Source organism: Dipodomys merriami, unplaced genomic scaffold, assembly GCF_024711535.1.
Source record: "Dipodomys merriami isolate MVZ:Mamm:240054 unplaced genomic scaffold, mDipMer1.0.p SCAF_78, whole genome shotgun sequence".
NCBI classification, from domain to species: domain Eukaryota; kingdom Metazoa; phylum Chordata; class Mammalia; order Rodentia; family Heteromyidae; genus Dipodomys; species Dipodomys merriami.
In genome coordinates, this window is record NW_027206379.1 from 3,426,652 (window position 1) to 3,451,821 (window position 25,170).

Genomic DNA, 25,170 nt, shown 5'->3' on the forward strand with positions numbered 1-25,170 from the left:
AGGGCGGGCAGGGGTGCAGGGTGGAGGGTGGATGGAGGGCGGGCAGGGGCGCGGGGTGCAGGGTAGAAGGGCGGGCAGGGGCGCGGGTGCAGGGTGGATGGAGGGTGGGCAAGGGGCGCGGGTGAAGGGCGGGCAGGGGCACAGGGTGGAGGGCGGGTGGAGGGTGGGCAGGGGTGCGGGGTGGAGGGCGGACAGGGGCATGGAGTGGAGGGCTGGAGGGCGGACAGGGGCACGGAGTGGAGGGCGGGTGGAGAGCGGGCAGGGGCGCGGGTGCAGGGTGGATGGAGGGTGGGCAAGGGGCGCGGGTGAAGGGCGGGCAGGGGCGCAGGGTGGAGGGCGGGTGGAGGGCGGGCAGGGGCGCGGGGTGGAGGGCGGGCAGGGGTGCGGGGTGGAGGGCGGACAGGGGCATGGAGTGGAGGGCTGGAGGGCGGACAGGGGCACGGAGTGGAGGGCGGGTGGAGAGCGGGCAGGGGCGCGGGTGAAGGGCGGGCAGGGGTGCAGGGTGGAGGGTGGATGGAGGGCGGGCAGGGGCGCGGGGTGGAGGGCGGGCAGGGGCGCGGGTGAAGGGCGGGCAGGGGCACGGGTGAAGGGCGGGTGGAGAGCGGGCAGGGGCGCGGGGTGGAGGGCGGGCAGGGGCGCGGGGTGGAGGGCGGGCAGGGGCGCGGGGTGGAGGGCGGACAGGGGCACGGAGTGGAGGGCGGGTGGAGAGCGGGCAGGGGCGCGGGTGAAGGGCGGGCAGGGGTGCAGGGTGGAGGGTGGATGGAGGGCGGGCAGGGGTGCGGGGTGGAGGGCGGGTGGAAGGCCGGGCAGGGGTGCGGGGTGGAGGGCGGGTGGAAGGCCGGGGGAGGACGGCGAGGGAGGTGCGGCCGGTGCGGGTGGACCCAGGAGGGCCAGGCTCGCCGGGCGGCCGGCGCGCACCCGCAGGGGGCGTGGCCTCGCGCGGTCCCGGATGCGGCCCCGCCCCCGGGAACCGGAAGTGAGCGGGCCGGAGCAGCGGGCGCGACGCGGGCCGGGCGCTGGGGGCTGGAGCCGGCCGGGACCGCGGCGGTGAGCGTCTCGGGCGCGGGCGCGGGCGCGGGCGGCGACGGGGGAGCCGCGAGCAGCCGCGGGGAACGGGAAGGAAGCGGCCGTCTCGCCGCGCTTCCGCTCGCGGTTTCCGGCGTGAGGAGAGGGCGGGCGGGCCGCGCGGGCCTGCGGCGGGCGGCGGCGGCCGTGGCGGGCCGGGCCGGAGCGGTGGCCGGGGCTCGCGGGGCGGGGCCGCCCGCGGAGGGGGTCCCGGGCCCCGGACCCCGCGGCGGGGTCAGCGGGACGTCCCGCCGGCCTCTGGGCGTCGCGAGGGCGTGACCCGCGCCCCGGCTGTCCGGGCCCGCGACGCCCGCCGTGAGTCACGCGCGCGAGCCCGAGGCCACGCCGGTGCCTCCGGCGCCGGGAGGAGCGCGCGCCGAGCCGTCGGTGGCTGCGCTGGGCCGCGCCGCACGCGGGCCCTCGGCGCGCGCGCCCGTCCGGGCCGGACCCCGGGCCCAGCCGCCGCCCCCCGCCTAGCGTCTTCATTCAGAGCTGGCCCTCTACCGCCCGAGCCACACTCTGCTCCCGGTTTCTTGGCGGTTTAGCTGGCGGTAAGGATCTCACGGACTTTCCTGTCCGGGCTGGCTTTGCACTATTATCCTTAGATCTCATTCTCTGGAGTAGCTAGAATTAAGAGGCATGAGCCCCCAGTGCTGGGCTAAAGTGAGTTTTTAATGGAGGCTCCGTGATGGATGGGCCTTCGCCAGACTTAGGATTGTGAGCACAGGCCAGGGCCTGGTGTCCCATGCCTGTAATCCTAACTACCCAGGAGGCCAAGACCTGAGGATCACGGTTCAAAGCCAGCCCAGACAGAAAAGTCCACAAGACTCATGTCCAGTTAATAAACCAAAAGCCGGAAATGGAGCTGTGGCTCAAGTTGTAGAGTGCCAGCCTTGAGAGGAAGAAGCCAAGTGATCGTACAAGGTCCTTGGTGTAAGCTCTAGCCCAGGCAGACACATACAGAATACGTTGAGCACAATGGTGAGTCACCTGTCTGTGCCGTCAGGAGGTGCAGAGTGGAGCTTGGGCATCGCCAGCACCCCAGCTGTGTGTAGGGCTCTTCATACAGGCCAGCTGACAGCAGGGAAGGTATGTGCCCACCAGCTTGCCCTTCAGTGTCACGGGGCAAGGAAGCCCTCTGTGTGGGCCTGGCCCTCGGGGTCCAGGTGCACCGTGGACATCCTGGGGTGTTAGGAGAGGCCTTGTGAGGCTGCCTGGGCCGCTCCACTGCTGTTTGTGCTCTCTGGCTTTTTTCTGTACGGTGGTAGACAGGTGTCTGGGAAGCTGGCTCTGGGCTGTGCATTCACCAGACCAGTAAGACGTTCTGTGAGGGGGCGGAGATGTTTGCTTCATACATAGCAGCAGGGACCACTGGCTCAGTGCACTCGGCCTGTGGGGATGCTGGAAAGGAAGGGAGACTGCATTCCTCCTGGGTGGATGCATTATCTGTTCAACAGTGTGTTTTGTAACAACTTTATTGCAATATAATTCACATACCATGCGATTTGCCCATTTACAGGGTGCAGTTAAGCACTCTGGAGGCCTTGAAAACAAGGCCAGTGTTCAACTGAAACCCTTTTATACAACTACTTGAAGATTATAAAAAGATGAAATAATTGTATTGTTCACTTAAAAAAAAAAAAACAAGACCAGTCAGGGCTACGTAGCACAAGACTGCCTCAAAAAACAAAACCCCAAAACTAAGTGTATTATTCCATGCTTTTGGGTATTTTCAGAGAGGGCAGCCATCCCCACTTGTCATCTTTGGGACAGTTTTATCACCTCTGGAAGGAACAATAGGGGCACAGAGTAGTCCCAGCCACAGTGAGAGTTCATCACTTAAAGAAGAAAGAAGCCTGTACCTTTCAGCCATGACTTCACAATCTCCCATTCTCCCTGGCGCCCCAGTGCTAGATAGCCACTGATACACTTTGTCCACAGTTCCGGACATTTCATAAGAATGAGGCTGTAGCCCATGGTCTTTGAGTCATGTCTTCAGGGTTCATTCACAGTGCAGTACGTATCATTTACTCTTTTTATGAGTGACTACTATTCCACTGTGCAACTGTAACATAGCTCCATTTGTGGGTGTTGGCCCCATTCCCTCTTCTAGGCGGTTCCATTCTGCTGCTCTGAGCATCCACGTGCAGGGTTTTGTGTGGACTTTGGCTCTCCTTGCTCTTGTGAATAGCTGTAGGTGGAGTTGCTGGGCCATGTGGTGGTACCTGTGGTTAACCCATCTTCCCATGCTGGGTTCCCATCAGCTGTGTGTGTCAGTGTCTGACGCCCTGGTCCTCCACACTCCCTTAACCTTGCCTTGCGCTCACCCCCTCTCTGTGCTGGAGATGGAGTCCAGAGCCTTGACCATACAGCCCATGTGCTTTACCATTGAATTCAGCCCACTGCACTCCCAAACCCTTTTTTGAGGTGAGTCTCTGTTTCCCAGGCCATGCTGAAACTCCTGGGTTCAAGCAATTCTACTCATCCTCCTGAGTGCTAAGACTACAGGCATGTACTACTGTGTCCCTAGTTCTTTATGCTTTGTTGATGGTGTCTTTTGAAGCACAGTTTTTTTATGTTGTTGTTTTTGGTGTCAGGCTTAGAGCTTGAACTTGGCCTGGGTGCTGTCCCTGAGCTTTTTCACTCAAGCCTAGCCCTCTACCATTTGAGCCACAGCTTTACTTCTGGCTTTTTGTCTTTTGGTGGTTAATTGGAGCTGAGAGTCTCACAGACTTTTCTGCCTGGGCTGGCTTTGACTTGCAGTCCTCCCATCTCAGCCTCTTCAGTAGCCACAGCCATGAGCCATTGGCTCACCACGCTGAGTTCTTTTTATTATTTTATTTCCATATTGGTTTTTTTTTTTTTTTTGAGACAGTATCTTGCTGTATAACCCAGTCTGGAGATTTTATTACTGATTTTAAAAAAATAGTAGTAGGGGGCTGGGAAGGTGGCTCAGTGGTAGAGCACTTGCCTTGCATGCTTGAGACCCTGGGTTCGATTCCTCAGCACCACATAAGCAAAAAAAAAAAAATAGTAGTAGAATTTTATTATCTTTACCAATGTCCTAGGTTGGAACCATCAGGATTGTAGCACAGGAGCCCTGGGTGGACAGTTGAGGCACCGAGGAGAGACAGCATGTACTTGGAAGACCTTGGAGCTCCCTTCTTTAGCTGCTGTGTTGAGCATTTTCTTTATTTTTTTATTTTTTATTTTTTGGATCTGGTCGTGGGGCCTGAACTCTGGGCCTGGGCGCTGTCCCTGAGCTCTTCAGCTCAAGGCTAGCGCTCTACCACTTGAGCCACAGTGCCACTTCTGGCTTTTTTCTTTTTGCTTATGTGGTGCTGAGGAATCGAACCCAGGGCCTCAGGCATGCAAGGCAAGCGCTCTACCACTGAGCCACCTTCCCAGCCCTGAGTATTTCCTTTAGTAGAATACAGTCCTCCTGCTTTCTGTTCAGAGTGCTTTTGAAGCCTTGTTACGTCTGGGGGGGTTTCTGAGGTTCGCTTGAGAAGATCTACACACATAAGCACAGAGGGACACCCTTGTGAGCTTCCTCCTTGTCTCTGCAGAACAGTGCTCCCCATGCCCAGCCACTCCTCACTGCAGTACCGGGTTTCAAGCCCACTGTGAGCCACCTCTGCCACTGGACAGCAAGAAAGAAAGGTGTGTGGACTGTGAATGCCCAGCATTCTCCTCTGGGGCTAAGGGAGAACTCCCTCAGTACACAGGAGGCGTGGGTGTTCTTTGTGTTGGAATGTTGAGAGAGAAATGTTCTGAAAAGAAATTCCATGGTTATAAACTAAAAGCAGAGCCGGGTGCGCTGGTGGCTCACGCCTCTAATTCTAGCTACTCAGGAGGCTGAGATCTGAGGATCACAGTTCAAAGCCAACCCTGAGGAGAAAAGTCTGTGAGACTCTTCTTTCCAATAAACTACTCAGAAAAAGCCAGAAGTGGCGCTGTGGCTTAAGTGGTAGAGTGCTTCTAGCCTCGAGTAAAAAGCTCAGGGACAGAGTCCAGGCCTGGAGTTCAAGCCCCAGGACCGGCAGGAAAGACAACAATAACTAAAATCAGGTCATGTATGGTGGCAATGCCTGTAACCCCAGCAACTCAGGAGGCAGAGGTAGAAAGATCCCAGCTTGCAGACTCAGGCCAGAAGTATTAGCACCAGACTCTCCCTGAAAAACCGGCAAAAAGCAAAAGGACTGGTGGCATGGTTCAGGTGGTCCAGGGCTTGCCTAGCAAGCCCAGAGTCCAAACATCAGTACTGTCAATCCCCTAGCTGTGTCCCTCGCCCCCCTAAAAAAAAAAAGAAAAAAAGGAAACAAAAGAAGTTGCAGATGGCGCTAGAACTAAGAACTTGCGGTCTCCCGTGGGTGGTGAGGCATCAGGTGTGGAGCCCTCACCCGGCTGGAAGCACCGGCCGCCCCTCCCTCCCTCCCAACATCCCCTGACGGATCTAAAGGCAGCCAACAGGAGCTGCTCTCCTTCACCTGTGTGAGGCAGTCTGGCCTGCCCTGAGACCGCCGCCCTCCGCGGTGGTGTTTGCCTGGTATGTGAAATGGAAGGCAGCTCCTGACTGTCCACACCTGGAGCCAGGGCCCAGCCCTCAACTTTTCCCTTTGTGTCCACTCAGGTGACCGGGGGCCTAGTCTGGCCTCTTGGTGTGTTCATCCGCTCTTTAACGTCTTGTCAGGAGCAGGTCCTGTATGGAAAGCTGTTGCCATGATAGGGGCTGTTTTATGTCCTGCTCCACCTGGTGGCACAAATCTTCACCCTGACCCTCCCCTTGCCCCAACCCGCAATGGCATCTTGGGTGTGGACTTGAGACCTGGCAGGGCTGAGGGAAGAGTAGAGACGTTGGTTTTCAAGCCAGCCAAGAGCTTTTGTCCTGTGGGATTCAAGGCCTGCACCCCTGTGGGTTACCAAGGGGGAATTGGGCTCCCCCTGGTATAAGCCCTGGCTGTAGCTTTGGTTGATTTAACTTCTCATCCATTACTTCCTGGCCTAAGGGAGAGTCTGTCTCATGGGGAATGAATCTGTACACTCCCTGCAGAGCTCCTGTACCTGAGGTGACAGAAGGCAGGACCTTGTTGGTGTCTTGAGCTGCGTCACTGTCTCTCTAGCAGATGACACCTGTGACTTCTGCTTCCAGGGCCGCTGGGACAGGGAGACTGGGCCTTCCTGCTGTGGTTGTCCGAGTAGATGGTAGAGCAAGCACCACTGGTGCTTGAAACAGTTATTAAATTACCGTTTAAATTAGGACAGTCACTAACTGCTTGAAGTCAAAATAAGTGCTCTCTAAGCTCGTGATAAATGCAGTGTGAAATTTGCCCTCAGCACAGCCCCAAATGCACCTGTTTTTCTGCTTAGAAACAGTCTCAACCTAAGCTTTAGCAGAGTAGAAGTGAAGCCAGAGTATTTCTGTGCTGACGGTAACAGTGCGAGACTGGTGTGGGTTAGCATCTGTCGTTCTGGTGTAGGTGCAGTGATGGGACCATGTCTCTCCTGCCCATGGCCTTGGGAGCCCTCTCTAACCTCAGTGCTGCTCTTGCAGATGTGGAAAGCGTCGGCAGGCCACGCTGTATCCATCACCCAGGACGACGGGGGAGCCGATGACTGGGAGACTGACCCTGATTTTGTGGTAGGAGGCAGTCTGCCGGGCTTTCCTTTCTCCCTCTCTAAGTGTTCTCCTGGGCTTTTGTTGGGCTGGGGTGTTTGCTGGTTCACACGTGTGGGGTGTGAGAGCTACTGCTTGTTTTTCTTTGCAGAATGATGTGAGCGAAAAGGAGCAAAGATGGGGTGCCAAAACTGTGCAGGGGTCTGGGCACCAGGAGCACATCAAGTAAGAGCCTCTGCGCGGGTGGCGCGTGCTTCTCGCTCGCTGACTGCTGCTTCAGGAGGTGGACATGGGACAGCACACATTTGTTGACGCCTGTTTTATTATGTGTATGCACACACGTCACATGACATTTCCCTTTGCATTTTTCTATGTGTTGACTCTGCTTGCACATGCTGAGCTTTGCATCAAGGAACAGTTCGTAAAAAGCTCTTCTCTTAGAACTGGAAGTTTCTAAAGGGTGAGGCCCTTCCAGGAACAGACCAGAAGCCCCTGTTTACAGTCTCTGATAGTTGGATGGTGAGCCAAGTTGGAGGCTGTGGGAGAGTCTGAAATGGGAGGACTTGATCCTATCGACAGCCGGCAGTGTGTGCCACTGCTTTCTGGTCAGGAAGTGCAGGTGGAAAGACCTTTGCCAAGTGTGCAGGCCTGTACAGCGCACAGCATGCAGGGATGCACAGCATGCAGTTTTCGTGCCTGTCCTGCCAGGAGGCAGAGTGTGCGTGGTCGCTTGTAGACTCACATTGGTTCCTCTGCTTCACCCACACTCCCCAGAAGAGGCCTGAGAACACGGTGCTGTGGTGCACTGCAGATTTAATAGTCGGGTGATGTGAACTGAATTGCAGCCATCCTGAAGAGCCTGAGATAGACCAGGGGAACAGAGTGAGCATGTCCATGGCACTGTGTAAATGCCAGCCCTCTGGCTTTGCAGCTCAGGGCTGGGATGGAGGGGGTCTGGAGTGAAAAAAGCCAGGAGTCAGGGGCAGCCTTGGGTGTTGGCCATGTCTCCACACCTCTGTTCAGCCCCTCCAGTTCCAGTTCCTGTGTCTCCAGGATGCGTTAGGGAGTCGGATGGGAGTGTGTACCTGGTCTTTAGATGGGTCAGATTCTCTAGGACCAGGGGGGAGGGCAAGTTCCCAATATCTGTGGTGCTTCTCAGATGTTAGGGTGTTGTCTGCTCCAGGGCACCAGGTGCTTTCCAGGCCTGATGTGGCTTGATCCACACTCCTGAGATGATTAGATCCTTGATGGTACTGGAGTTCGAGCTCAGTGTCTTGTGCTGATTAGGCAGGCCTTCTGTGCCTCTGCTTCCATCCCTTTTCACTTGCTTGCTGGCTTGCTTGGTTTATTAGTTATTTAGTTATTATTTTTGGTGATACTGGGGCTTGAACTCAGGGCCTTGCATTTGTAAGGTTTACTTGCTTATAGCTGGTGCTTTACCACTTGAGTCATGCCTCCGGTCCTATGTTTTTTGGGGCTGGTTGTGGGGCCTGAACTCTGGGCCTGGGCGCTGTCCCTCAGCTCTTCAGCTCAAGGCCAGCGCCCTACCACTTGAGCCACAGCGCCACTTCCAGCTTTTTTTGCTTATGTGGTGCTAAGGAATCGAACCCAGGGCCTCATGCATGCAAGGCAAGCGCTCTACCACTGAGCCACCTTCCCAGCCCCGGTCCTGCTTTTGTTGGTTAATTGAAGATGGAATCTCAGTTACATTTCTGCCCAGGCTAGCTTTGAACCATGATTCTTGAGGTCTTAGCCTCCTGAATAGCAGGAATTATAGGCATGAGGCACCGGCTTATTTTTCAGATAGGGTCTCAGATTGTAATCTTTTTGCCTATAGCTTCTGTATCGTTGGGGTGACTGGTGAGTGCCATCATGCCCATCTCCTGAATGTCTACTGGGCAGGAAGCCCTGTGCGGAGCTGGCCTTTGCGCTCCTCTAAGGTCTCTTGTTGATAGCTGCTTAGAATGGAATTAAAGTGGCTTTTACTGTGCTTTTACTGAGTTGTCTTAAGTTTTTGTTTTTTGTTTTTTGTTTTGGCCAGTCCTGGGGCTTGATCTCAGGACCTAGGCACTATCCCTGAGCTGCTTTGCTCAAGGCTAATGCTCTACCACTTGAGCCACAGCCCCACTTCTGTCTTTTTTGAGTAGTTTATTGGAGATAAGAATCTCTGGACATTTCTGCCTGGGCTGATTTTGAACCACAATCCTTGGATCTCAGCCTCCTGAGTAGCTAGGATTATAGGCATATATGTAGGTGCCCACCTTTCCTCTCCAGTGGTCTGCCTTCTTCTCTCTTGACCTCCTCCCTCATGTCAACACGTTTTGTTTGGTGTTCATTTGGTTAAGTTACTTGTTTGAAGGAGTTACACAATTGGACTTCTGCATATACTGTACTTTAGTCAATATAGTCATGTATATTTGCATATGACCTATTTTTTTTTTTTTGCCATAACTGAGGCTTGAACTCTGGGTCTGGTGCTGTCCCTGAGCTTCTCTTTGCTCAAGGCGAGTGCTCTACCACTTGAACCACAGTGCCACTTCCAACTTTTTTGAGTAGTTTATTGGCGATAAGAGTCTCATGGACTTTTCTGCCCAGGCTGGCTTTGAAGTGCTGTGAGCCTCTGGTGCCCAGCCATGTGTTATTTTATATTTAATTTACATGTATGAGAAAAATTACATCCTTTTGTCTCTCTGAGCTTGACATTTCATTTAACATAGTTTTTCCAGGTTTAGACAGTTTTCTGCAAATGACATAATCTTCCTAATAGATGAGTAAATACAAATACATGTGTGTGTGTATAAGTTTTTTTTTTTAATGTTTGAACTCAGGGCCTGGGCACTGTCCCTGAGCTCCTTTTGCTCAAGGCTGGCACTCTACCATTGAGCCACAGCGCCACTTCTGGCTTTTTCTGTGTGTGTGGTACTGAGGATATGAACCCAGGGCTTCATGCATACCTGGCAAGCACTCTACCCCTAAGCCACACTCCTAGCCTTATAAATGTTCTTATATGTGTGTGTATGTATATATGTATAAATATTTTCTTGACCCATTTGTCCATTGCAGGGCATGTAGATTGTTTCCATAACTTGGTTATGGTGATTAGGGCAGCAATAATATAATGCAGCAATGATAGTGTACAGTAGTCTTTATCATATCCTTGGAATCTAAAAAGAATTAACTCATGGCTAGGTACCAGTGGTTTATGCCTGTAATCCTAGCCATGCTGGAGGCTGAGATCTGAGGATCGCAGTTCGAAGCCAGTACTGGCAGGCAAGTTTCTTGTTTGTTTTTCCTTCTTCTTATTTTTTTGTTACTGGAGATCACAGCCAGGACGTTGCACTTGCTAGGCACGTGCTTTGCCACTGAGCTACGTCCCAGCCCTCATGAGACTCCTCACCAATTAACTACCACAAATTCTAAAAAGGACTCACACCTGTAAACCTAGCTACTCAGGAGGCTGGCTTCTAAGGATTGAGTGGAAGCCAGCCTGGGCTAACTCAAAGTCCAGTGCCAAGGGTCCTCAACTGGGGAGCGGCTTTGGGGATCTGAGGACAGGGCCTTTGACTTGGTTTCCCCCTCATCACAGAGCTACTAAAATGAGCAGCTTTTCACCAAATGAAGTAAAGCTGGGGTTTCAGCAGAGCTGCTTGAGGTTGTAGGTGACCCACAGACACATGTCAGGGAAAGGTGGCGATGGGAGAGCCCGGGAAGTGAGGGCGGGGAGGGGGGAGGAGGGTGGTGTCCTGGCCGTTGGCCAGCATCACGTGAGGACAGCCAGCTGTGCTGCATGCGTTGTCTGTCACCTGGTCTCCTTTGCCCTGGGCAGCTCGGTTTGTGTGTCTCATGTCTCCATGTCTGCCTCCAGCATCCACAAGCTGAGAGAAAACGTCTTCCAGGAACACCAGACCCTCAAGGAGAAGGAGCTGGAAACAGGACCAAAAGCCTCGCACGGCTATGGCGGGAAGTTTGGCGTGGAGCAGGACAGGATGGACAAAGTAAGCGCTTACAGGGCGGCCAAGTCAGGAGGCACCCCTTAGCTCCACAGTGCGAGCCAGCGAGCGAGCGGGCGGCTTGTCGAGGCGAGGTCCCCAGTATCCTCCCAACTGGGCCACTCACAAGCCTTTGCTCACTTTTCCAGCAGCTCTTCCCCAGTGTCAGGGGGCCTGGGGAGGGTCAGTGAGTAGGCAGGGCTTGTGGGCAGAGTCCTGACCACAGATGCCTGCTCACCTCTGCCTGGCCAGCCCATGGGCCAGGCGTCACCAGTCATTGTGCGTTTGCATCGCACACCACAGTCCCACCACTGCCTGGCCAACAGCCCATGTGCATCTGTTGATTTCAGGGAGCAGCCCATGCCTCCCGTGGAGCCTCAGTGCTAGCCAGGCTGGGGGCAGTGTGTTCTGGGCAGCAGCTGTGGCGAGCCCCTGGGAGCAGTGCCGGTCATCGCCCTGCAGGTGGCAGCAGAAGCTGTGGACTAAATACAGCAAGTTGTTTTTCATGCCAGACCTGGGTGCTGTTGAGGCTGGCATTTTACCATTTGAGCTACAGTGTCACTTCTGGCTCTTTAGTGGCTAATTGGAGGGAAGTGTCTTACAGACTTTCCTATCTGGGCTGGCTTCACTGTGATCCTCAGATCGCAGCCTCCCGTGCTGCTGGGATTTCAGGTGGGAGCCACTGGCACTCAGTGGCAAGGGGTGAGGACCTCTCTCCCTAGTAGAGGGGGCGATGTTCTCTCAGCAGGGTCAGCTGGTCTCCCCTCAGAGGAGTTGGTGTGGACAGAGGTGTGTGTGTGTCTCTTCAGTAAAGCTGGTCTTAACGTTGTGCAGGTGTTGTTGTCCAGGTGAATTTCTGTGTCCGAGGCACATGAGATTGTTCTGACAGGTGGACAAAAGTGGCGTGAGGTTCAGGTGGTACTTCATTCCTCTTCCCCCTGCTGCATGCCGCATCTATCTGATGAGTGCCTGGTTCAGGAAGCAGCGTGGACTGGGGGCTAAGGTACCCTGACCACAGCCAGAGCGTTCGTAGAGCTGGAGTCGGATGAGGACCGTCCCTCCACCCAGATGTCCTCTTGTTAAGCACGCAGTGTGGGGAGAAGAATCGTCAGGATTCTAGAACAAGTCTAGTAGCCTTTCAACAACCAGAGTAAGCCTGGCACTGGTGACTCATACCTGTAATTCTAATTCTAGCTATGCAGGAGACTGGGATCTGAGAATCTTGGTTTGAAGCCAGCCCAGGCAGGTAATTCCTCGACTCTTTATCTCCAAATAACCACTAAAAAGAAGTAGAGGTGTGGCTCAAGTGCTAGAGCACCAGCCATAATCACAAAATTCGTTTGGAGAAATTCGTTTGTATACAAAACAAACGAAACCAGTAGGTGAGCTGACAGACCTAAAAGCCTCCCCTCCTGATGTGACTGACGCCACACATGTGACATCATGCTCTCTGGAACCGAAGGCAGTTCCAGAAAGGATGGCGCTCTCTGGTCTGGGTTGCAAACTATGCACTGGGGAATATGATGGCTGTGATTGTACCAGCCTGCTCCCCTTGTTGGCTGATCTCACCAGTCCCTAAACTTTCAGCTGAGGCCCTGTCTGTCCTGGAGATGCTCAGGACGCTGCTGTTGCCACCACTGCCACCGCTGCTCAGTGTTGTATTGACATCTGTCCTGTCCTGCCGGTTCAGGCGAGGTCCCCCGGCTCGCGGTAGTGCTGCGAGACTCTTTGTTGTTAGAAGTCTCTCAGTGCCAAACCTGAGGATAAGTAGCTTGGCTGTTTGTAACTTGTCCACTCTAGAAACTGCAAAAAAGGCTGGGTTCCCTTGGTAAGAACTGGGGATGTGTCAGCTTCAGAATGACACTGTTGGCAAGCAGGGTGCGGATGGGGCCCTGGCTGCTCGGCAACACTGCACCCTTCTTTCGGGATACAGGTGGTTCGGGTCCATCCTGCGGGCTTCCTGCTTGCCTGTTCCCGCATTGGCTGCTGCCAGCGGGAGATGGAAAGCAGTCCAGAGGACTGCAGGCCAGTCCCAAAGCCATCGCACCTGCTGTGCTGTTAGAACCGTTCTCTTGCAGATCCTTCCTTGTGGAGTGTGCTGGCGAGTCCCGTGATGTGCCCCTCTCCTGCTTGTCTTGGGTGAGGCTCCAGAGGCCAAGGGCAGCTGTCTCTGCCCCCACAGGTTTTGGGGGGCTGTGTTTCATGGCCTGGTCATTGCCGTTGAACTCAGCATGAGCCTGGGAAGGACAGTATCACAGCTCCAAAGATTGTTAGGAAGAGGGGACACAGGTGTCACTCATGGGCTGACCATCGTCAAGTTCAAGGCCCTGCTGTCCTCTCAGTGGTAGGCCAACAGCCAGGGGAGGCCTGTGGGGTAGGATCGGCTGTCCCAGGATCCGTGAGTGCGGTGAGAAGGCTTGCTCAGGTGACCCCACAGGCACATGTGTCCTCACCACATGCAAAGGAGCCACCGGGACACCTGTGCTGTGGAGAAGGCGGGGGGGCTGTGGGGCTGGGACCATGCTGGAGAGCAGCCCCTCGCCTGGTGTTTGCCTTGCCAGCTGGGATGTGTGCTGGATCCTGGCTATGGTGCTTGTTTTTCCCCTGGTTCATGTGTGATCAGTAGGTCCTGGCACCTTCTTCCCTGATGGGGGCTGGTGATGTCGTTGGTGGTACAGGAATGCTGTGCCAGGCAGGGGCAGGGCCCAGCTCCTGCCTGCATCGCCCTGGTGCTGTTTGTGTGAGGGTCCTGACGCTGAGCTTTTACTGCTGTTGCGTCTGTTGCAGTTAGCCAGGCAGATGTGTCATCCCAGCCTTGGGCTGAGCAGCAGAAGTGCCAGCCTCAACTGTGTCCCTGGAATCGTCCCCGCGGAGGGTGTTGCTACCCTCGTCGGGGGAGGGGCACCCTATCCCTGCTGGGGGACACCTCCGCTGCACATGGGTGATACCAAGGGGGAGTAAAGTCTGGGTGACACTGGTGCATGGGTGTGGGTAACATCGGGGGATGTGGATGCAGGTGACACCGAGGGGTATGGATGTTGGTGACACTGCTATATGGGTGTGTGCAGGTGACATTGCGGTGTTGGTGACACTTGCCTTTTGTACTCTGTTCCAGTCAGCCGTTGGCCATGAGTACCAGTCCAAACTTTCCAAGCACTGCTCGCAGGTTGACTCAGTCCGGGGTTTTGGAGGCAAGTTTGGTGTCCAGATGGACAGAGTTGATCAGGTGAGTGATGAGATTGGGGGGGAGGGGTGTGTAACATTTCCTGGGGACCAAGCTGCCTGTAGGACCCACACCCCAAACACTACTGCCATGTCATCCTCTGAGCCACATGCAGCAGGATGGGGTTGTCCTCTGTGTTAGGGCACAGTGCAGACAAGACCTCCCAGGCCGGCCCCCTGAGCCCCACTGCTGGGAGAGGCCCTCGTTGTGTCAGCTGCACAAGTGGCCTGCGGCACTTCTTTCATAGGTGCTGCAAAAGATACTTTTAGAGGCATTTAAAACAAATGTGTTAACTTGTTTGTTTGTTTTTTGTGATTTCAGTCTGCTGTAGGCTTCGAATACCAGGGAAAGACGGAGAAGCATGCCTCCCAGAAAGGTGAGCTGTGCCAGGTGCTGGCCCTGCCAGGTGCTGGCCACGCGCACTGCGTCATGCAGCTGTTGCTGCACGGGAAAGGCATCTTTACGATGCCGCACAGTCTATTTCATGATAAATGTGTATTGCTTTCCTACAGCGCTGAATATCTTTTTTGTGTTTTCCTTTTTGGCAGTACTAATGTTTGAACTCAGGATCTCATACCTACTGGTCACGTGCTCATCTACTTCAGCCATGCCGCCCCCATCCTTTTTTTTTTTTTTTAAGATAGTCTTGTATTTTTACCCAGGGCTTGCCTTAGATCTCAGTCTTCATACCTGTGTCTCTTGTGTAGCTGAGATCAGGAGCATGAACTTCTGTGCTCCATTTATTAAAATGGAGTCTTACTAATTTTCTGCCTGGTTTAGGCTCAAACTGTAGTCCTCCAATCTCTAACTCTTGAGCTGGGATTACAGGTCTGTAATCCAAGCCTGGCCCTTAGTTTTACTGTTTTGAGATGTGGTCTTCCTGTGTAGTCTAGGTTGGCTTTGAACTTATGATCTGCTGCTGCCTTTTGAGGAATCAGTTTGGTTTTTTTGCAGGCTTGTTTCTACTTGTCTCTGTTCCCCTGCAATGCAGGAAAGAGCGCTGAGCCCACAAGCTGTACATTGGGGCAAGGTGTGGGTGCAGCGGCCTCCTCACCCCAGGCAGGCTTTCAGCTGCTGAACTTTCTGGACATTTCTCTCTCTCTCTCTCTCTCTCTCTCTCTCTCTCTCTCTCTCTCTCTCTGTCTCTGTGTGTGTGTGTGTGTGTGTGTGTGTGTGTGTGTGTGTGTGTGTGTGGTGTGTGGTGTGTGTGGTGTGTGTGTGTCTCCTGTGTGTGTGTGTGTGTGTGTGTGTGGTGTGTGTGTGTGTGTGTGTCTCCTGTGTGTGTGTGTGTGGTGTGTGTGTGTGTGTGGTGTGTGTGTGTGTGTGGTGTGTGTGTGTCTCCTGTGTGTGTGTGTGTGGTGTGTGGTGTGTGTGTGTGTCTCGTGTGTGTGTGTGTGTGTGTGTGTGTGTGTGTGTGTGTGTGTGTGTGTGTGTGTGTGTCTCCTGGGGCTTAAACTCAGCCTATGATGTCCCTCAGCTTTTTCACTCAAAGCTGGTGCCCCACCATTTGAGCCACAGCTCCTCTTTCAGCTTTTTGGTGGTTAATTGGACATTAGAGCCTCATGGACTTAACTACCTGGGATGGCTTTGAACTGAGATCCTCAGATCTCAGCTTCCTGAGTAACTAGGGTTATAGGTGTGAGCCATCGGCGCCCAGCATTGAGCAGTCATTTAAGTGGGTTTGGCCAGCACAGATGAAGGCCCCTCTCGGTGGGAGGAGTCAGCGCTCCATTGTGCACCTCCTGGAAGGAACTGTGGGCTGTGTGTCCGTTTTAGAATTTTATTCCTCTTGGGAGCTGTAACACTAAAGACTTACATTTCGTTTAACAAAATGAAAAATCACCAAGCTGACTGTCCTGTCTCAGACTATTCCAGTGGCTTTGGGGGCAAATATGGTGTGCAAGCTGACCGGGTGGACAAGAGCGCCGTGGGCTTTGACTACCAGGGCAAGACCGAGAAGCATGAGTCCCAAAAAGGTACGCACCTCTCCCCTCCTAGTGCCTTGACAGGTAAGAGCACTGTCCTCCCTCCCTTCCTCCCTCCCTCCCTCCTTCTCCCTCCCTTTAGCCCCTCTCTTTCTTTTTTTGCAGTACTGGGGTTTGAACTCAGTATTCTTGAACTGTACCTCCAGTCCCCCTCCCCCCCCCTTTTTTTTTTGGTTATTTGTGGGGCTTGAATTTGAGGCCTAGATGCTGTCCCTGAACTCTTTTGCTTAAGGTTAGCACTCTACCATTGAGCCACAGCACCACTTCTGGTTTTCTGGTGGTTAATTGAAAATAAGAGTCTCATGGAGGGTCTGGGAATGTGGCTCAGTAGAAGAGTGCTTCCCTAGCATGCATGAAGCCCTGGGTTTATACACATAAACAGAAAAAGCCGGAAATGGCACTGTGGCTCAAGTGGTAGAATACTAGCCTTGAGCAAAATGAATCTGAGACTGCACTCAGGCCCCTGAATTCAACCCCAGAACTGGCAAAAAAAAAAAAAAAAAAAAAAGTCTCACGGACTTTCCTGCCTGGGCTGGCTTTGAACTGAAATGAGATCCTCAGATCTCCTGAGTAGCTGGGGTTACAGGCGTGGGCCAGTGGTACCCAGCAGCTTTTTAAAAAGTTTTAGCAAAGGCGCGCGCGCCTGTGTGCGTGTGCGTGTGTGCGTGTGTGTGTGTGTGTGTGGAGCCCTTTATTTTAAAGGTGATGTACAGAGTGGTTACGGATATGTAAATCAGGTATAGAGTACATTTCTTTTTGGACAGTGTCATCCCTCTCCTTTCCAGTTTTTCCCTCCCATCTCCATCTACAAGTTGTATTGTTCATTTGCAATATATTGTCTAGTGAGTACCATTGCTGCATTTGTTCACACTTTGTTCCTTTATTTCTGTGCCCCTCTGTAAACAAAAACAACAAAGGAAAAAAACCTTTTTTCCACAGAGCTCATTTCAATATAGCAAGGATATACTTCAGTATATCAAGTAGAGAAGAGTACTGTCTTTGTCCTGTGCAGGAAATGGGAGTTGAGGACTCAAAATGGCAGTTCTTATCTACAGCATGTGTGCTTTCCAGCTGATGCCCAGCTTCTTAAGAATAGAAGTCGAGTAGAGAAAATGCCTTTTAGTGGCTCCTGAGACCTTGGTGTGTTGACTGGTCCGTGGCTGCTGTTGCTCCTAGATTACTCCAGAGGGTTTGGTGGCAAATACGGGATCGACAAGGACAATGTGGACAAGAGCGCCGTGGGCTTTGAATACCAGGGCAAGACGGAGAAGCATGAGTCCCAGAAAGGTGCCTTAGTCCCTCCCCCTCCCTCCCCCCTCCCCTTTCCTTCCCCAGCCAGGTCTCTCTGGGGACTAGAAGTCACTCAGAACGGGGAAGCCCTGAAAGTATGTGGCTCTGGGTTGGCTGTACCACTATAATAGGGCCAGTGTGCCCAGGGCCCCCAAACCCTTGGTGTTGCTTTCTGTGGGCCCACACCTCCGCACGTGCCTGCGGTGCCTGCCCGTGGTGCCCCTGGCTGTTCCCATGCTGGTCGGAGTGCTGTCCGCGCCGCATGCATTGGAGCTGCTCTGTGGCTGTCTGTCTGTCTGTCACGACACTGACATTACAGACACCCTGGTTTTGGGGCTACCCTGAGGAGGGCCTCCTGTTGGACATGAGCCAGACAGTGGCGGAAGCTGTGCGTGCGAGGGTGTGTTCCACGAGGGGTGTCCTGCCTGTGGCCCCCCCCACCCCCCCCGCTCATGGTCCACTGTGGCCTTCTGTTGTGCATGTAGACTATGTGAAAGGGTTTGGAGGAAAGTTTGGTGTGCAGACAGACAGACAAGACAAGTGTGCCCTTGGCTGGGATCACCAGGAGAAGCTGCAGCTGCATGAATCCCAAAAAGGTACATTCTTCAGGCATTCTGGAACTTTCCTCTGTCCTAGATCCATCCCTGTGCTGTCTACTGTATTCCTGTTCTAGTGATGTCACGTCCTCACTGTTTGAAGCTGTTCTGTGCCTCCTGGAGGGTCATACCTTCCTGCCACACCCAACCAGGAGGGAGCTCCTGCTGTGGGCTCCTCATCCGGAGGGCTGGGGATGGACCAGGGCCTTGTGCCCATTAGGCAATCTTGTGTCACAGGCGCCCCAGCCCCAGCACCCTCCTAAATGGAAGTGTTCCTTATCAGAACAGGAGGGCTGTCCAGGGGAAGGAGCCCCGGGGGGTTGCGGGGGGAGTGGGGAACAGGGAACGGGTGTGGGGGAAAGCCCTCAGGTTTGCCGAGCCTCTTCCCATGCGGAGCCGCGCTCTCTGGCCAGCAGCCTTGGCGTGGAGTGTTCTTGCTATTCGGTTGCCAGTGTAGTTCTGGGTCTCTCAGTTGCCTGCTGCTGGCTCAGGCCTCAGCTTGGACATGCTGGTTTTAGTCTGACCCTTAACCTTCCTGGCCAGCCTGAGGCTGTCGGGCCCTGTGTGAGAGCCGTGTACCGCCTGCGTGGTTCTAACCCGACCTGTCTTTGCTCTTGGTTTGCTCTCCCCACTGTTGCTTGCGGATTTCCAGATTATAAGACGGGTTTCGGAGGCAAATTTGGTGTTCAGTCCGAGAGGCAGGACTCCTCCGCTGTGGGGTTTGATTACAAGGAGAGACTGGCCAAGCACGAGTCCCAGCAAGGCACAGTTGTCCCCTCTCCGCCTCCCCTTGCAGTGTGGCCACGTGTAGCCAGGCTTCAGGTTCACTGCCAGGGCACTGGCCTCCTTCACCCAGCCCACCTGGAACTGGGTCCTCTTCCCGCTCCCTTTCCCCCTCCGCCCTGCAGACCTCGTGAGGGCAGAGGCAGTGTGCAGGTCACGCCACTCTGGTCCCGTGTCATGTTCAGGTCCTGGAGCGGGGTCCCCACCGCGTGCCAGCGGCCCCTGCAGGAGCTTGTTTGCTCTGTGCCAGGCCTCGTCACCTCAGGGAGGAAGGAGGCGCTCCGTGTGGGTTCTGTGTTGCGTCTGTGCTGGTGTCTCGTTCGTTTTGTATTTCTGACACCATTCATGTGTAGCCTGCCCCACACAGAGACCCGTGTCGGCCCACAAAGCTAGAAGACATATGTAGGTAGGCAGGCTGGAGCTGACTGGGCTTGCCGTATGCAGCCCTTTGTTGCCCTCAGGGTTTGGCCCTGGGGACTAGAACCTGGGCCCGCAGTAGAAGGCAGGGCAGAGTTGAGACTTGAGACAGGTTTAGGGCCAGCCTGGCCTCCTGCTGCCAGGCAGGGGACTGTCAGGTGGACATGTATTGCAGCCACCCCCTGGCTGCCAAGGTTTCCACATGGAGTTTCTTTTTCTTTTAAAAAGCAAGAGAACTGCAGCTGAGCCTCTATTTAGCGCTCAGTCGAGCAGGCGCACGGGAGACAGATGGCAATAAGGCCCCTGGCTGGTGCAGAAGACTGTGCTATTGAAGTGGCCCACTGCAAAGGCCTGTCCTGTGCCCGCCTTCCTCGGCTTCTGTCCCACCAGCCTTTGCCCTTTCCCTTCCTGTTCCCTCAAGAATGCTGGATGCATGTCCCCTGCCCGTCCTGCTCCCTGCCTGTGTGCACTGAACGCCATGGTTAGATGCCACACTTGCCTGGCCAGGAAAGCCTGTCCCCCGGTAGCTCTCGTGTCCTTTGGCTCTGGGTGCATTTCCTGGCTGTTTCTGGACCCGTGTGCATGCACCTGCTGTGAGCTGGGTCCCCCTACCCCCCACCCTCGCCCTCACCTCACAGCAAGTCTTTTACCACCTTCCAGATTACGCCAAAGGATTTGGCGGGAAGTACGGGGTCCAGAAGGATCGGATGGATAAGGTGAGCATTTGAGATGGGCAGTGCTCTGCCTGCAGGTTTGTGTGTGCCTGTGGCTGTGCCCTTGTCCTTTAGCACTCCGCTCTGAGGGCTAGGCATCACCTGGGGAGGTTGGCGTGGCCCCCTCAGCACACCTGTATGCTACACCTGTTCATTTCCCAGTCGGGGGCCAGGCAGGCTGGCTCCATGCCTGCCCTAGCCTAGCTGTGAGGACCTTTAACTTGGGGCCCTTGAAGACACATGGCTATTTGGACTTTACTCCTATTGGTTCAGGTTGAACATTGAGTTCCTTTATCACACTGGTCATGTGAGAAGAACTTGGTCCACAGTCACACTGGGGTGTGCACATGTGGCTGCTGGTGGAGGGGTCATGTGCCTGGCTGCTGGTGAGGTGGTCAGGTGCAGCTGCTGGCTGCCATCTTGGACAAAGTGCATCAGACCCTCGCGGCCCACAGATGGTTGGTTGGAGAGACAATGTTGGCTTCTTCGGGCCTGGCTGTCTCGCCCAGGCTGGCCTCAAACACTTTCATCCTATCTTATCTCCTGGGTGCCCCACCTTGCAAGACTAAATCTGCACTCTTTTGGTGTTTTTGTTTGTTTGTTTGTTTGTTTTGGTCAGTCATGGGGCTTGAATTCAGGGCCTGGGCACTGTCCCTCAGCTCTTCAGCTCAAGGCTAGCGCTCTACCACTTGAGCCACAGTGCTCACTTCTGGCTTTTTCTCCTTATGTGGTGCTGAGGAATCAAACCCAGGGTCTCATGCATGCGAGGCAAGCACTCTACCCCTGAGCCACCTTCCCACCTGAATCTGCACTCTTAGCCGCTGGAAGATTCCTGTGGAAACATACCTGTCCTCTCCTGGGGGTTCTGTGCTCTTTTGTGTTGGGAAATCAGTTCTAAGCTATGGAGTGACTGCTTTCTAGTCTTAGCCTAGTGATGTCAAAAGTGGGGTCCTCCGGCTGCCTGGTGGGCACTGAGTTCCCCAGCCAGCGATGAGTCTCCACTTCCTGTGAGTTCAGCTGCATGTATCCCCTCTCCCCGCAGCTCTGCGAGGCTCACCTGCAGCATGGCTGTCCTCAGTGACACCTGCTTCTATTGAGCCCACAGCTGGTTGGACATGGTACTTGGATCGCTCCCCCAAGTGAGGTAGGCCCCACTGAGGGCTCTGAGAACACAACAGGGCAGGTGGGGTCTGAGGAAGGCAGTGTGGTCCGATTTGGTTTTTTAAGGGTGAGTAGGAGTTCATCTGGGAGAAGGTTCGTGGGTTGAGAATAGAGGATGTGGTACGTGCCAGGTGTGGGAACGGGCCCTGCACATGCTGCAGAGCCAACTGTACAACAGGGCAGAGGAGCTGAGGAGCCCCAGACTGTGTGAGGGCTTTCATGAATGTACTGAGTGGCACTGGCCACAGCGGGGAGGGCAGTCTGCAGGTGAGCCCCTCGGATTTTGAGTGGAGAGGCTCTGCCCTGAGGCGTGTGGGGTAGAGGGGCGGGGCGGGGGTTCTGGGTACAGAGGAGGGCACACCAGGGGACCTTGGGCGGCAGGGATGAAGAATGGGGCAGAGTGTGAGGAGACAACAGATGGGGCTGGCTGCCCCCAGGGCTGCCCCACAGTGATCAGGCTGGTCACCGGAGGCCTGGGGAGGGCCTGGGGAGGAGGGGAAGGAGGAGGAACCAGCTAGTGTGGGGAGTGAGTGAAAGTCTGGTTGTGGCTTTGTGGTCAGGTTTTGAGGAAGTTGCTGTCCTGTCTGGTGGGTGCTGATGGTAGTGGCAGTGTCCTGACCTTGGGCTCGCTGGGTGGAAGCAGGGGAGGTTAGCGCTGTGAGGGAGGGAGACGGAAGTGTGAGAAGGTGGAAGCTGTGGTCAGTGTGTGGGCTGGGGGTGGCTCTGTGCCTGCCTAACCTGGCTTCCTTCTCAGAGGCCTAGAGTTAGTTTGCTTCTCAGAGCCCTGACAGCCAGCACCCAGGTCAGCCTGGTGCCGTCAGTTGAGAGCCCATGAAAGGAGTTGAAGGCATGATCACATGCACTAGGAGGACTTGTCCAGGGCCTTGTGTGTGTCCACGGTCCTCATCCACGGAGCACAGCTTCCCTGTAGGCAGGGTGGGCTGGGCTGAGGAAGAGGCCCAGTTCTTCATCCCGCAGATTTGGTGGCATCTGTATGATCTTTATGCTTTTTTTTTTTGCCAGTCCTGGAGCTTGAACTCACGGTCTGGGCACTGTCCCTAAGCTTCTTTTGCTCAAGGCTAGCGCTCTACCACTTGAGTCACAGCACCACTTCCAGGTTTTTCTGAGTAGTTTATTGGACATAAGAGTCTCACAGCCTTTACTGCCCAGGCTGGCTTCGAATCGCAGTCCTCAAATCTCAGCCTCCCGAGTAGCTCGGATTACAGGCATGAGCCACCAGCACCCTGCCCTCTGTGTGCCCTTGTGTGGTGCTGACTCACGATGATCAGTGTGGCCAGGCCTCAGGACCCAGGAGCCTGCCTGCTTTGAGCTATTGGGACTTCGGATGCTATGGAGAAGGCTGTGATAGTCGATCAGTTTGGCGTCGTTGTGGGTAGAGAGGCTGAGAAGAGTGCTGTCCTCGCTTCTCTCCCGTCTGCAGAACGCGTCCACCTTTGAGGAAGTTGCACAGGTGTCCTCTGCCTACCAGAAGACCATCCCAGTTGAGGCTGGTGAGTCTTGCTTTCCCAAAGCCCAGAGAGGGCTTGTAGGTGAAGGTGCACCGGGATCCAGTGAGGAGGGGAACAGGAGCACGGAGGGCTTGGCTAAGAGCCTGTGGCCGCTGGGTCTTCAGGGAGACACTGGGACAGTTGACAGGGGTCCTGCTTGCTCCAGTAAGGGCTCTGGGTGGGATTTGTTTGAGGCCACTTCCTAGAGAGAGGGACTGTGTCCCCAAGGGTGCTGAGACAGATTCTGAGAACCACCCACATGTTCACTTCCCTGAATTCACTGGCCACAGCCACTGGAGGAGGAAAGTATCTTGGCATCCCTTTGTGAGCAAAACCGGTGGCCTTGGTTCTCCCTCTGTGCCATGGACCAGGTTGCTCATACATGTCCTGTCACAGGCTGCCAGGCCACGCCCTGAGGAAAGTATTATGTAGTTGAAGAAAAGTAATATGGAATAGCAGTCATCAAAGCCATGATGAAGCAGTCACCAGAGGTCCTGATTCTGTGTTCCAGGACACTCACTCATGCATGACTGTCTTCTGAGGGCCAGGGAGCACTCGTGGTCATCTTAGCTGATGCCTACTGGGTTACAGAGCAGTTTGAAATTAGGTCATTAAACAAGAAGGCCATTACTACGCCGACCTGATATCATTCCTTTTAGAAAGCAGCTGCAGTTTCCAACTTGGAAGAACACTTAGTGAGAAGAGTGGCCAGTCCAGTTTGTCTCCTAGAGAATGGCAGGCTGCATGCCTGCCTTAGGCAGGGGGTGGGGAGGAGCTTTGAGCCCCTCTCAGTCACAGCAGGAGTGTACGCCCACAGGCGTGCTGTACACTCCTGCCCTGCAGTGCTTCTGCAGGCTGCCCATTGGGCAGTTCTGACTTGGTTATGCTCCCGTGCAGCGTGGACATGTGTTGCTGTCATACACCTCACCAACAGAATCTTAAGGGACTCCATGTTCATGGTGGCCCCAACAAATTCTGCAAAGCCCTGAGTTTGCTTGAAAGCGGTGACAAACATCGCAGTGTACTTTGCTGCCAGCTGTGCCCGGGCACTGGCTTTGGAGGAAATGTCTTCCTGACATGGGATTCACACAGCTCTTGCACCACTAGTCAGTGGAGGGACAAGTATTCAGAACTTCCTTCTGTGTTTCATCCTGAAGGGAGCTAGGCTGTTGCGCATGTGCAAGCTGAATGTCACAGGTTCGAGGCTGCGGCGCCCCGTGGATGGGGCGTGCCCCTCCCCCCCTTGGGTGTCACCCTTGAGCGGCTTTTGTCCTGGGGTTGTGTTTTGAGAGAGATGTCTTCTCTCCTTTTTCCAGTGACCAGCAAAACCAGTAACATCAGAGCTAACTTTGAAAACCTGGCCAAGGAGAGAGAACAGGAAGACAGGCGGAAGGCGGAGGCAGAGAGAGCTCAGCGGATGGCCAAGGAAAGACAGGAGCAGGAGGAGGCTAGAAGGAGGCTGGAAGTGAGTAAAGAGTTGGCCGGCAGGACTGCGTGCTCATGGGTGGTGTGTGAGGTTGGGTGTTTCACACAGGTACAAATCTAGCTGTGTTGGGAGTGGCACCTGTAAGTGACTGGGTAGGCCCAGCCGCCCTGGCCTCCACCTGCTGCTGCTCAGCCTGTCCTGCCCTCAGGCACCCACGGGAGGGGCACTGGTGCCTTGGGCATTTCCAGGGCTGACCTGGTGGTGCAGGGAGGTGCAGGGCAGTAGGGCTACACAGATGTGGAGGCTCTGCTCAGGTTCTTCCAGAAGACTCTCACCCCATTAGATGTCCCAGCCACCCTCTCCTTCCCCAGGTGTTTCCTGTGCTGTTACTTTAGAGGGTCTCACTCTGGGTGGACCCATTACCTTGCCTTTTGCAGCCTCTAGAGGCCGCCTATGCTCCTCGGCTCCTGGCCCCGTCCCCACACACTCCCGTGCCTCCTTTCAGCATCACACTGCCTAGCTGCCCCCTCTCCTCACCCCCTCCTGTTAAACAGGGCAGGATGTCAGCCGCCAGATGGCCTGGAGCGGTCTGTCCATCAGAGGCTCCTTCGCCCCCTGTACCTACAGTCCCTTTCACAGGCTGTGGTCACAGAAGCTGGGGGCGGGAGTGGGGTTTGTGGGCAACGTCATATCCCTACAGCCTAGCTGATGGCATCAAGAGTCATGTCTGCCCGCTGCAGAGGCACTCACCCTGCCCCCCCGTCCCCCCCACGTTCAGCCCCAGTTCCCCCAGGGCCCATCGGCCATCATTCAGTGATGAGATGAGTATCAGCAACAGTTTTGTGCCAGCTGGGGCCTCTGTCCTCGAGACGCTGTGTGGAACGGCTTGGCATCGTCAGGTCTGGTCGATACTGGCATTGTGGGCCACCAGGGCCGTCCTGGAGAATGCCTGACTGACCGCACGGCCTTGGCTGGAAGCCCTGCCCTCCTGTCTGTGCTGCACTCGAGCGCCACCTTGTGACACGCCGTTTCTGTGGACACAGATGTGACTTGGGCTGACCTGGTAAGGATGGTGTTGATGTTTTCCCATTACAGGAGCAAGCCAGAGCCAAAAAGCAAACGCCCCCTGCCTCCCCCACTCCTCAGCCGGCTGAGGAGAGGCTGCCTTCCAGCCCTGTCTACGAGGTTGGTCTTTCAATTTGCTTTGTGAACAAGTGGCTCACTGCTTGACACCAGGTGTCCTTACGCTCTCTCTGGGTGCTGCCAGGCAGTGTCATTCCTGTGTGGAATGGTGTGTGCAGCGGGGCCTTGGGTGGGCAGCACTCCTGCGGGTGTGGCTGCTCTCCCTCACCCCCCAGCCATGCCCTGCAGCTGGGGTGGCCATGGTTGGTCTCCTC

General features: G+C 55.0%; 1 protein-coding gene across 5 annotated transcripts in view; it reads left to right on the forward strand.

Annotated features, from left to right (window-relative positions):
- Positions 1 to 967: 967 nt before the first annotated feature.
- Positions 968 to 25,170, forward strand: part of Cttn (cortactin) — a 29,948-nt gene continuing 5,745 nt past the window's right edge. The window contains exons 1-15 of one of the 5 annotated variants that reach the window (XM_070009683.1): positions 969 to 1,047; positions 4,635 to 4,728; positions 6,620 to 6,706; positions 6,834 to 6,907; positions 10,548 to 10,677; positions 13,787 to 13,897; positions 14,216 to 14,270; positions 15,760 to 15,870; positions 17,056 to 17,166; positions 17,655 to 17,765; positions 18,418 to 18,528; positions 19,626 to 19,681; positions 22,281 to 22,350; positions 23,664 to 23,812; positions 24,869 to 24,958. In XM_070009683.1, the coding sequence (XP_069865784.1) occupies positions 6,620 to 6,706; positions 6,834 to 6,907; positions 10,548 to 10,677; positions 13,787 to 13,897; positions 14,216 to 14,270; positions 15,760 to 15,870; positions 17,056 to 17,166; positions 17,655 to 17,765; positions 18,418 to 18,528; positions 19,626 to 19,681; positions 22,281 to 22,350; positions 23,664 to 23,812; positions 24,869 to 24,958 (1,266 nt within the window). In that variant the 5' untranslated portion in view covers positions 969 to 1,047; positions 4,635 to 4,728. Of the gene's footprint in view, positions 1,048 to 1,595; positions 1,617 to 4,634; positions 4,729 to 6,619; positions 6,707 to 6,833; positions 6,908 to 10,547; positions 10,678 to 13,786; positions 13,898 to 14,215; positions 14,271 to 15,759; positions 15,871 to 17,055; positions 17,167 to 17,654; positions 17,766 to 18,417; positions 18,529 to 19,625; positions 19,682 to 22,280; positions 22,351 to 23,663; positions 23,813 to 24,868; positions 24,959 to 25,170 lie in introns of those variants that run through there. The other 4 variants (XM_070009684.1, XM_070009686.1, XM_070009685.1 and 1 more) reach the window with 4 other exon arrangements.